This window comes from Haemaphysalis longicornis, unplaced genomic scaffold (assembly GCF_048455015.1).
Source record: "Haemaphysalis longicornis isolate Haplotype H1 unplaced genomic scaffold, Haemaphysalis longicornis Haplotype H1 scaffold_10, whole genome shotgun sequence".
Lineage (NCBI taxonomy): Eukaryota > Metazoa > Arthropoda > Arachnida > Ixodida > Ixodidae > Haemaphysalis > Haemaphysalis longicornis.
In genome coordinates, this window is record NW_027526204.1 from 117,085,325 (window position 1) to 117,097,807 (window position 12,483).

The 12,483-nt window shown below is 47.7% G+C and overlaps 1 protein-coding gene across 1 annotated transcript; it reads right to left on the reverse strand.

The window, feature by feature from the left end:
• Window positions 1-6,257: 6,257 nt before the first annotated feature.
• Window positions 6,258-11,989, reverse strand: LOC144157923 (uncharacterized). Its single transcript, XM_077688639.1, has 3 exons — window positions 9,628-11,989; window positions 8,361-8,561; window positions 6,258-6,859 (listed from the first exon to the last, which is right to left on the reverse strand). Exons 1-3 carry the CDS (start codon window positions 11,766-11,768, stop codon window positions 6,607-6,609), a joined length of 2,595 nt encoding a protein of 864 aa, XP_077544765.1. The 5' UTR covers window positions 11,769-11,989; the 3' UTR covers window positions 6,258-6,606.
• Window positions 11,990-12,483: the final 494 nt, after the last annotated feature.

Genomic DNA, 12,483 nt, shown 5'->3' on the forward strand with positions numbered 1-12,483 from the left:
GAAGCCGTACTTCAGCAGGATGGTCACGCGGTTTCAAGAAAAATAGCTTATAGAACGCAGGTGAACACAAGAAATATGCACCCTGAGTTCAGGCTTAAGGCATCGGTGATTATACCACGTAGATATCTGAACAGCATGTTATCTAGTACACTGTGCATATATGTATTGGTTCACCCGTATGTGTGGCAAAAAACCTATAGATTTTAGGAACACGCTAATGAAATTTTTCGCTTGTTATCAGCAGGTAAACAGGTTTTTCATGGTATAAAACCGTTCCTGGCTAGTTCCACTATTTTAGTGGGTTATTTCGATTAGTGACAAGTTCAGACTGACAATATTTTGAAACAACATCAAATATCGGAGGCCAACGGAATTGTGAACTCGTAGTAGCAAAGTTAACTAGTGCCGCATATGTAGAGTAAAAGCAAACGGTCACAAAACACTTTTTTGTGACACAGCGTATGTCACAGGGGGATTGATAGGTTTCGATCAGTAAAATGTACTGAACACTGTGTCTTTTTCTTTGATTGTGAGGTTTAACGCGCCGGGTCTGCACAGGCGATGAGGCGCGCCATGGTTGAGGGCTGTGGACTAACTGTGAAAAACTGGGGACCTTTAACGTGCGCCGAAATTCGAATACCCACGTGTTTTCTCTTTTCGCCTTCATCAGAAAAGCGGCCGCTGCAGCCGTGAATGGCACCCGTGCCCTTGGGCTCAGCAGCACAACTCCTTAGCCACTAAACCACCGCGGCGAGTTTGAACGGGGCTTCCAAAATATTCGTAAATTCATTTAACCAATATTTCTTGCATGTCGCATTTTTAGTTTAGTCACTGTACTTTTTCGGGCAACGCCTTACACAGGTGCATGAGAACTTTAAAAATTGTAAATTTGAATTTATTTGGCCGTGTAGATATTCAGCAAGCAAATGTACTAATTAAAGCAATTTGGGTGCTATTACAAAATATCCTTTTATGGGGCCGTGTAATAACTTTGCATTAGGTGCCGATCTATTAAATATGTAATATAAATTTAATCTATACGGCTTTGATACGCATGCCTGAATTTACAGGTGGAGTAAACTTTTTCTGTGCAAGAACTGACTCCACTGTATTTGAACCTGGCAACGTTTAACGCCGACTTAACTCGGCCCAGCGAGGAAAGCTTAACTGCGCTATTACAGAGTCTCAGGCGTTTAATCTCTACCGTAGCGTGAAGCGACGTTACAAGAACAGCTGAGGGCTTTAAGGTGTTGTTTAACGAGCATATTTTGGTGCTTCCGGAAGCATCGCTAAAAGAAGGACTTACGGGTAAGGTGCTGGATGTACAAAAGAATGGCAGGGAACGGGGAGTAATTCCTCATCATTTGTCAATGGGCCGCAGACGTTGGCATGAAAGGAAACAAGAAGTACAAGTTGAAGATAGTTCAAGCCTATGCACGAACTTCTAGATACGAGGATGAGGTCGCAGACAGTTTTTATGAAAATATCAAATCGGCACGAAAGTGAGTGAACACTCAGTTGACTTCAGAGCAGAACGGGGAGGCAGGCTACAGTGACAACTCCGTTTTTTTAGATGCGGAGCATCTCATGCTCGGGGCTTTGTCCCTCCCTCCCTTGTCGTCCGCCGTCCGCACTCTAATGCGCATGCGCGTCTCTTCAGCCCCGTCAGCGTTTGGGCTGACGTCAGCGCAGTCTATTAGAAAAAGAAATAGTTAGGCGGCGCCCGGTTTCCATCCCACGACTCTCGGGCCGCAACGGGAGGTACGTGGCGCTCTTCCCACTGCGCTACAAACCGAGACGGAGCATGTGCTACGAACGCGCCTTATGTCCTTCACTCATTCAAACTACGTCAAGAACCTACTAATACAACGAAGGCACGCGAAGCTGAACGCCAACGGGAACGACGAACTGAAAACTAATGGGAAGTTCAATCGACCCCATGGCTGCTTCGCATACTACTCAGGGTTCCGCTACGGGAAGATGGTGTAATTTTTCACGGTGTTTTAAGCCACATGTTTAAGTACCTCCATTTGATGAAGGCAAAATTATTAGCCCAAACTAGACCAGCAACAAAAAGAACCCTTAAAATGACTACTTTTTTCACCATGTTATGACCGCATCCCCGCAGTAACTTGGTATCCATGGTTTTCAAAGCGAACACTTTCTCAGTGGGACCAATGTCGTCCTGTGAAATGACTAATTCATTCCTCCGTAGATCGGTTAGTAGACCGAAAAGCTGTGATAAGATTTCTGGACACATGGCACGTGCGTGAAACCAGGCTTCCATTGTGTCAAAATTGTTTCATGAAAATAGCGAAAAAGGAAGGGTTCTACAAAGAATATGTGTGGCCATTGAACATTAACAAGGATTATAATATCTCACAAACCACGCATCGGTATACATTATTATCGTTCGTAGACGCGATCGCTTGTACGCGGATTCGATTACGTGGGTTATCTATTGGACGCGTGTTCACTGAAGAGTTTGACGCAGTTTTGATGTGAGAATGCTTTCGCACTTCTCTTCACTTATTTTGGGAAGGGATGGTAAAGTTTCTTCCCGTAGTTTGTACACTAAGCTAATAATCCTATACATTTCTTTAAGTTCTAGATATGTGTTTTTGCTCAACATTCACATGTGTAACTTTTAGGCAGTAGCTTGTTTTGTCTATGTTTGTGCACAAGGGAAGCTCACATCACCGGCTAAGAACCCAGGAGAAAGAGCATGCCGAGTTACACACAAGTGCGACTGACAGTAACGAAAGAAAGTGTTTTGATTTAAGCAAGTGCGATTGATGTTTGTGAAGAAAGGGGTTCATGGGGAAGCAAACGGAAGGAAGTGCTTTTACTAGAAAGGACTTCCTGTAATGTGCAGGATATTAGTAATAGTAGGGCGGCGTGGGGAACCTGTATTGGCAATAGTGTAGTGGAAGCTGGAGGAAAGTCGGCCGGAGTTGTGAAGGCACGTAGGTACGAGTGGTCGTGCGCGCCCTGTCTTCCCAGCATGCCCAGATGCCGTTGTTGTACTGTGGGTAACCTCTCCAGTCAAGGGCGTGCATATTCGCAAACTGAGCGGCAATCAAGTGGTGGTCCAGACTCTTCCATATCTCGGCGACCACCTGCGATACGCATGCGCGCTTCAGGGAATTAAGAGACGCCTTATAATGGCTTCTTCGAATTAGGTGGCACGTGATAACTTTCTGATGTTGGTGGAGCAGAAACAGCAGGACGAAGTTTGTGATTCGCGAGCTGTTCCCTCATATTACGATCAACAATAATTTTTGGCGGTTGCTGTACTGCCAGATGCCGTATACCCCGTGGGTACGAGTCCTCCACTCCTTCTACGCAACAATCGCCATCTATCAGTTGGCTTGGAACACTACTGATTTTCTTTTGAGCAATTGCAAAACGAACGGGGCCTTCATTGATTGATCAAAATAGCTACCGGTGCAACATCAGTGCAACCATTACGGCGCCCAAAACAGACCCCACCAGTGTGATTAAAGAAGCTCTGAGCAGTGCCAGTAGGATGACGTGGGTAGGAGTCCCGGCCGAAGCCAGACCACTGAATTTTGCAGCTGTTTGCCAGCGAAAACAGGCTTAACTGGCTGCCTCGCGAGATCCCTTGTGTGGGCGGGCTCGAATGCGTTTCCAACGCTTGACTGCTGCGGCCAGACGACAAGAGGAATGTCTTTTACGGCAACGATGGCTAAGCTGGTGTGAGTCGCTCGGCCCTTCATCCGCCACATCATCTATTTAGCGCACTTTACGACCAATGGAATCCGGCGGCCACACTCCAGATACAGCAGCCAGTGCGTGCCTGGCATCAGGCAAGAAGACCGATCAGTTTGCCTTCGATGTGGTTCGCGCCTTGTACCCTGCATTTGAAGATCTTCTTGCTAGTAACGCGTGCCTGTTTCGCCTGCCGAGTTTCGTCGGTAACTCTCCTGATGACGTGGTTCATGAAATACAATCGGCCTTCAGCATGGCAAAGTTCCTTGCTGCGATAGACCAGGCGAAACTTCGGTCATCTCCCGGCACTCACGGCGTTGTGTACGAGGTTTAAAAGAACCTTGACGATTCGGCCCATAGCCGTCTCCTCAATTCCATCAATTTGGTGTGGCCCTCGGGCCAAATACCAGAATCATGGCTCCAGGCAGATATGGTCCCTGTACCAAAACCAGGCAAAACACCCGAGAATCTCCCCTATTTGCCCCCAATCGCATTAACGTGCACCTTACGGCGACTGCTGGAGTGAATGCTGGCTACGGGACTTCAGTGGTGAATGGACACTTTCCGGTGGTACCAACTGGCACAGATCGGGTTCGGACCTAGTTTTGAGACAGAGGATGGTTCAGTATTGCAACACAAATCTAAGAGTAATTGTTCGACATTCATTTTTTTCGCATTTAAAGTAAAATAAACAAACAGGGGCAAAGTGTTTCGTTCTGTACATTTATTTTATCTGAAATACTCTGAATTAACCGATTCCTACGAAACTCATACCGACCATCAAAGGCCACAAAATTCTTCGACCCATAACCCAAAAACAGTATCGTTTTGTCAACTCTAAAGTCGCAAGGGTAGTGTTAACCAACTACACCAGTCTTCACTTGCAACTAGATGCGTGCTTGCATTTCGGAATATATTTTTGGTTAGCATGCGTACGAGAAGACATAAATCCCCGTGATTGCCTTGTATAATCAACTTTTCCCTTAGAAATACATATCTCACTGCGTATATTTCTTCTTGTTTGGTGCAATTTCGCTGAACCTTATGTTTTCAATCAAAGTAACTTCGCAGGCCCACCCCAGCAGTCAGTTTTAAGGGAGGGGGGGGGGGGGTGTTGGCCTCGTTCAACGCCAGGACTTGTTGCCGCCTGCCACGATATCCACCCAAAGGTTGGGAGCGATGCCAACTCAGGGCGATGCCAACCGACGCCTTCTTGGTTGAAACCATTTCTTTTGATCCGCATTATAACAGTCTCCGTTTTGAACGATTGAGATGCATTCAACACTGGATAATCTAGATCCTTAGTTTCTTACTGGCGCCACAAGCTGAATTCAAAGACACACTGATGCAAAACGTTTGCAGTGGCTCGCCATGAGTTCCACCAGTTTACACGTCTGTAATAATACCATTTCGCAAAACGTGCCTTGCGGTCATCTGCGAAAAATGAACCATATGCACGCAGTTCCAATAAATAACAATTGCGTTCATTTTTTTTAAATAACGTCTGCCATCACCAAGAACGCTGTACAAATGCAACATTTTAAACTCACTTAGGCCACCATTAAAATCCTTGCTCCACCTCGAGTGTCTAGATGAACAAGCGGACGTTATCCGCTGGAATACAGTCCCGGAACGAGCCTTTCTCTGTGAAAGCCACACAACCAAGCTCGCGATTGAACATGGGTTTTAAAATAGAAGTGGGAGATATTTTTCTTCGTTGAGAAGATAGGCCGGTGCAGGGCGGGCAGTGTTTATTCCCTCAAAACACGAGTACACCTTTGGTACTACCTTCCGCTATTCCTTTGATCCTTAGTGGCTGGCAAGTGATCCTCAGATCTGCACATACTTTTATTCCTCCATGAACACCAATCTACAAAACTATAGGACTGGCGTACAGGAGGGCAGAAGGCAAAAAAAGGTCACAGGCAAGGAGTAACTAATCTGTTGTTACGAGCAGTCGTGTCACAGAAATTACTTTTCATTACTGCTGTTTACTTAGGTGGTTATACCGAGTCGAGGTCTACCCCAATCGTACCGCGCAATGTAACACTGCGTATTTTTTGTTAGTTTTGTGTGGATTGTTGACTGTCTAATCTAGTGTGTCACGTGTGTCATGAGAGCTGGTTTTCGCCACTTTATACCTATACTCTGCAGCATATCATTTTTGTATCCTTATGAAATAAATTACCACGCATTTCATACTTCCAACCGAACCTTTCGTTGTTTTTCGAACACATATTTCGAAATATTGAACAGAATATGCGAAAAAGTGGCGACTACCAATCCACTTTACGGAGACTTCTCTAGGACATCACGGAATATTGTTCGTGCGATTGGCGGCCGCGGACATAAGCCACTTCCAAGAAACACGATTTGGCAATTGTACTGGCGCCTTTGGTTCTTTTGATTGCATCGCTTGAAAGCTAACTTACACTTAAAAAAATGCTTTATCGCTCGCCCGTATTACGTGACTCCTGCCCGTAATACGTCCCTGTAGCGCTAAATTTGAAGGTTTCGAGTAATTCTTTCGTTTGTTCGGTTAGGAAAGCTCTTTTATCGCTGAAAGGGATGTTTCTAATTCCGTTATAAAAGTTCATTTCGCCATGCAACGCTCCTGCCCCACCAAATTTTAGGAACTTATCGATAATCTTGTCCACTGATGTAACAAGCCATCCCTCTCGTAAAACGCCTCAACGGTAAATTTGAGGCACAATAGGTAAATGAACAAATAAATACATGAAGCTGACTGCAGGTTACCAAGGGCTCGTTCCTTCCAACTGAACAAACTTGAATTTAGTCTTTAGTGGACCTTGAACAGGGCACAACCTGTTACTGACATTGCAGAGCGCTCGCAAGGCCGCCAAGAACCACAGTCTAGAGGTCCTTGATGGCGTCCCGCAGCCAGTCGTTTCGCGGGTCGGTCGACGCGTGGGCCAGTCGAACTGGGCAGCGCCAGAAGGTGGACGCGTGGCGCTCGTGGCAGTTCACGCACTCGGGCTCTCCGCGGCGCTTGCACTCGGTGTACACGTGGGGTCCGCCACAGAAGCGGCAACGGGTGCTGCTGGTGCACGACGGGGCCTCGTGGCCGAAGCTTTGGCAGTTGAAGCACTGCATAGGCAGCCGGAGCCTGCGAATGGAAGAGGTGGTGTTGCTCAGAACGCTCATTACGGTAGCAGCAGACTTAAGCATGAGACGACGGACAAAGTGGGCAATTTATGCTCTAGTGCACCTTCCAATGCTTCGTCCCTGTATTCATGTGGCGGCTCACCCTTACGCACCTCAATGAAATCAGAGCAGAGACGATTAAACAGTTTGAAGCGGTGTGCTCTAGCGGGGAAGCCGATTGGAGGAGACGTCCGTCACGGGGCTCTTACGTTACAGCGGCGACATTTCTTTAGAGATAGTCGCAAGCCCGGAATTTACGATACCAGCGAGCGCCATCTACTGTTTCGTTTGGAACACTCCTCCTACTCTTTTGTGCAACCACTGAAAGAACTTCTATTACTGGAGGCGGTACTAATCTGATATGTTCAACCATACTAGGTGAGGCTCCCTGGGATACGAACAGCATTTCCTCACCAGATAAGGATTTGGCCAGATAAGTACACTTGCCAAAAATCCTCCCAATTATTATACAATCATACTATCGGCTTCCAGGCACGCGACAGGCATGGCTGGAAATCTTTGGGGGAGGCCTTCGTGCTGCAGTGGACACAACCAGGCTAAAGATAAAGATAAAGAAAAAGGAGCTTCACTCTTCGTCTTCGGTAGCATAGGGTTAGAATCGCGGGTTTTCGCGCAACCCGCCTAGGGGCGAGCCCCGGGAATGCCTAATTTCACTAGAGGAACGTGCTTGCAGCACCATCCCTACCCTCCTGCAAAGCCCCACGCAATTCTGCCCTCTGCCACATGACTGGAGCCATCTTACCTCATTAGAGTTAACAATAAACTATTATTTGCTGCTCTGCCAAGCCGGCAGTGCCGCTGCTCGCCTCTGATTGATCCTTGAGCACTTGGAAGGTAGTCAGGGTTAGCCTGGGGTAAGTCTCAACAAACTAAACCGCACCTTTGGCGATCGACGAGCTATCGGCTCACGACAGCCAGTGACCACGTGCTACTGGCCTAGAACAAGCACCTCGGCATTAGCCTGTTAGCTACCTGCTGGGTTTTTTCTCATCCCCGGTTTCTCATCCCCGGCGTCTCATCCCCGGCGTCAGAGAACCCACGTGAACGCGGCTGCCTGCAAAGTGTGACCCGCTCGTAGTCTTCTATTTTCTCCCATTGGCTTCGCACCGCATTCGCTCATCGGCCTCTCGAACGCCACCTCTCTTGAGCGGAGTTTGCACCATGTCATTTTATGTGATTCAGCTCCATATTACGTACTACGATGTTCCGTATTCTGTTGGGGATTTTCAGCGGCCACGAGGCGGAGGTGTTCACCGCTTGTGCGCGCTTTCATTGTTTTTATTTGTTTGTTTGTTTGTTTGTTTGTTTGTTTGTTTGTTTGTTTGTTTGTTTGTTTGTTTGTTTGTTTGTTTGTTTGTTTGTTTGTTTGTTTGTTTGTTTGTTTGTTTGTTTGTTTGTTTGTTTATTTGTTTGTTTGTTTGTTTGTTTGTTTCCGTGTATACCTGCGTGTGACCTGGTAAGATATTTTGTCTATGGTGACAGAGCTTGGGAGAGGGCGATCGGGCATGAAGAGAAGCACGACGGTTCCGGTGGTCAGGTCTCCGGTGTAGCCTGTGTCGTTCTTCATGTAGCCGATCTGGCGCTTGGCGCACAACAGGCCTTGGTCCTCCAGGAACTCGAACAGGACAGCGTCGGAGAACCGCCTGGACGCACAGAGGTGCAAGATAACAAAGGAATCTACGCCAACATCATCGACAACAATTACTTCATCCACGAAGACAAAGGAAAAGGCTTTGCAGTCAACACATTTAGAACGATCATTCTTATTGAGCTTCAAGCCGTGTGTGCCTCATCAAACGCGAAAAGTGGCTGGGGTCGCCAACTCGAATGGTACCAAAACGGCCACCTCTGCAAACAAAAATTGTGTCACATCTGTGTCCGTGTAGGACTTGAAAGCCGGGTCCTAAGATAAGGAGCGCAGAGCGTTATTACTGCGCGCACTTGGCAGCCGGGCAAAGCAGGAACTAAAGCTAGCATGATACATTTCAGTTGATCAATATCTGCCAAGGCAATTTTTGGCAATTACTAATGCCGTAGGTAGGTACAAGTTAATGACTGATTATTAATTGATAGAAAATTCAGTAAGCTTAGATTAGTGTAGTATAAGGTGATTAGGAAGGTTGGATTCAGGTGATTAAGGTCGTTACGGGAATTGGGGCTGTAATAAAGAGGAATAATAGGGAATAACGGGAATTAAGGTAGTATTTAGGGTGAATTGAGATGTATTAAGGTGAATCAAGGTAGGTTAGGATCAATAACAGTGGACTAATATAGTTAAGGTGAGAGCGGTGGCATTATGGTAGATTAACGTTTATTAGGGCGCAGACTCAGATGTAGTATGTATAAATAGTGGGGCTACTGTACCGATGGGAAGACGCGTATCTAAAAGGTACCCGTCACAATAGTATGTCTGGGTTTTCGCCTTCGAAGTGCGTAAATTCCCGGAGATATTTTTGCAGCAAATATCATCAGCGCAATTTTCATCGCCCTCGACGTCTAAAACCAAGGCTTATGACAATTTTCGGATTTCAAGCTACGAAATAGAATGCAGGTACTATCAGAGAGCGCACAGTAGAATGATCGTCCTTAGTTGCCTTAAAGAATTAATGGGAACGATTGGTGACGATGGTGCGCGGCTGTGTGTGCACGTACCCGCGAATTTTGTTTCTAACTGACATTTCCCACGACAATAAATTTTAGTACAATTACCTCGGTACTTTTCGTATGTAGCCGACGTTGTCGGTGTAGTTACGTCCCACGGAAATTTTGACGGGCACTCCCGCTAAAATGTTCAATTGAAGGAGGTTGTTGGCAGTCCTGGCCGACTCGACGAAGACTTGGAGGCAGCCGTTGCTGTCGATCGTCTGAGCGTACACTCCGCCCTGAGCTGAGACCTGAATATCGTGGGTGACCCACGTGTAGTCGATGTCGTGGAACGTCAGTTTAGTGTCTTGCGGCCTCATATATATCGGTATTGGCAGGGGCCACTTCAGCTTGCGCTTAGCCCTTCTCTTCGTGGCATCCGCAGCATGCCGAATGCGTGAATTTAACATCCCTGAGTAAGAGCACGGGTACGCCTGCGGTCCGATTTCACCTGTCGATTCTACGTCCGAGGCTGAGATCCCTGCTTCCAGAGATCTCTCGTTGCTGTTGACAATGCTGCTACCGCTCTCAGCTGTCGCCTTTGTTGTGTCCAGCTGTCCCACGCCCGTAGATTTCGGGGGCATGCCGTAGACTGCGCCGTCGACAGACGCAACTGCCACTGTCGGTTCTTCTCGTTTGTCAGCCACAACGTATCCCGACATGCTTGAAATGTGACTTCCTTTTCCGATGTCGCTACCAACAACGCCGGCTTCGTTATTCATGATCGCGAGTAACGGGTTCATGCTGTGACTGGCCCAATTGCTCTCAACGGCTGGCGTTGCTGAAGTGGCGCTTTCGCTCTCCGTCAACTTGCCAGATGAATAGTAGTGGTATTTATCCGCACTCGCGTTTCCCGACCACGCGCTAGCATCCAGACCAAGGGGTGAAAAGAAGTTAGAGTGGCTGCTCGTGCTATTAGCGAAGTAGGTCCATGGGACCTGATTTTTTGCTTGTTTGCCTGGAAAATAAAGGTTCGGGTTAAACGTCCAGTACGGGATTACGCCCATGACTGGGACCAATGTATTGTACCCATAAAACGTAGCTGGGGTCATTTCTGGTTTGCAGGCAGCGGGGTTGCTTTGTCCTTCCGCGTGGACTACGCTATTCGTCTGACTATTATAACAGTTCCCGCTGTAGATGCACATTTCCTTGATTTCTTTTCGTGCCTGTGGGGCGTCTATTTTTTGTCCACTTGAAAATGTCGGCGTTACTGTGTAACCGAAGCTGCTATTTACTGTGCGCATGGTGCTTGAGCCCCCACCTTGATCACTGACGTGAGGGCCGTTATGGCTGAAAACAGTGGCTGCACTATAAGCGTCTGTTGCAGTCGACTGGCAGCGCGGCCCGCTAGCGAAATCGCCAACGGGATTGTGGACCCATGTATTCGCGAGGACAGGGTATACTGCGCTTTGCTGGGGAAAACCAATGTCGGAACCTCCGTAGTTGTGGAGAGAATACGCGTCACATAGGCCGCCACTTTGGTCGGGTTTCAAGGTGGAGCTCGCGCTGCACGAATCGGCACGTTCGCTGCCACTGCTACCGCCAACGTTTCGGGTCTGTGGCGCACATTGAAAGCTCGAATTTGGGTTGGTAGCACCGCTAGAAGCAAAGTGGTTCCCTGAAATCTTGTGTCCTTTATGTACACTCATCGAACTGGAACCCGAGTCCCTATTAACACCGATGTGCGTAGCAAAGCAACCGGAAGGAAGAGACAATGTTTCGTAGTGCTCACGTGGCGTCGCATGGCCCGACTCGTAAGGGCGGTCAGGGGCGCCGTAGCTCTTGCACTTACCGGTGGGCAGTCCCGATTTGCCAGATACCAATTCATATCTATTCACAGCTGTACTATCCTCGCAAGTTTCTTGTCCACTTGATAAAAAGTTCTCTTGCTCGTACATGCCGCTTTTCTTACAGATGTCTGTGCTTTCCGGGAAGAAAGTGTCGGCACCATAACCATAGATTTGGTGATTAGGTCGCAATGGATTGCCGATGCAGTGGTTCTCGCCCAAAGACGTTGAAGTCGTCAATACCAAGGAACGTTCGTGGAATTCAGGCACAGCAGCATTATCGAGGCACTGCTTCTTGGACGGTGGCTGATCCCGCGTCCGGCAGCCGACATCGTTACTGCGCACACTGGATGGCGTCGGAAACATCTTTGTAATCTGTGTGAGACCGGTCTTGTGGCAACTTGGGTGGTCTGGCCGCATGAATTATTAAAAATATTCTCACTCGGAACTTGTGCGGCTTTGAGATGCTATGGACAGATTTCTTCCGCTAGGCTTGGTTGGCGAGGTGTGGTATCTATGTTTGCCGCGCGGAGGCTTTTACGCTATGGAGCGACGACTTCGCTAGCGATTAACAAAAAAAATCCTCAAGCAATTTCGCAAGAATATGCGGAGAAGGCAAGCTAGGGTTAAAGGTGAGACAACGCGGCTCCTACTCGTTGCATAGACCAACCACTGGCTTTATAACAAATACTGATATATTACGCCTGTCGAATTATTTCGACAAACTCAAGCCGGAAGTTTATCGCTCCTTTTCGCGATCGCGCACGATCCGTGCTTGGATCCACACGGCGCCTTGATGAACGACATTTTGTGTGCGCGCTCGTTTCTCCGGGCTCGGTGCCAATGGGCCAACTGCTACTGAAAAATGAATCTGTGTGGAACAATGCGTAACGGGGAACCCGCCACAAAAGTGGAGGCGGGTCTAGACTCACCTTTTATAGTTGAGGCAGATACTGCGGAGCACAAGAAATAGGGTTGGTGGGAGAACACTGTAGGCTCAGTTGTGATGATTAAAGGGAAAATTGGTGCGTTCCAATTTCCCCTTTAGACGGCTTCGTTGCCGTCTTCGCGGGCAGTCCGCCATGTTAAGCCCCGTTCCAATTCGAACGAGGCAGTCGACGAAGACTGCTTCGAG

What these genes read in the sequence shown, in the direction of transcription:
- LOC144157923 (XM_077688639.1), bottom strand. Translation starts at nt 11,768, where the DNA reads ATGCGGCCAGACCACCCAAGTTGCCACAAGACCGGTCTCACACAGATT. An exon ending in TACATACGAAAAGTACCGAG is followed by an intron (nt 8,562 to 9,627) that starts GTAATTGTACTA and finishes CTGTGCGTCCAG; the next exon opens with GCGGTTCTCCGACGCTGTCC. An exon ending in TCTTACCAGGTCACACGCAG is followed by an intron (nt 6,860 to 8,360) that starts GTATACACGGAA and finishes TTCCATTCGCAG; the next exon opens with GCTCCGGCTGCCTATGCAGT.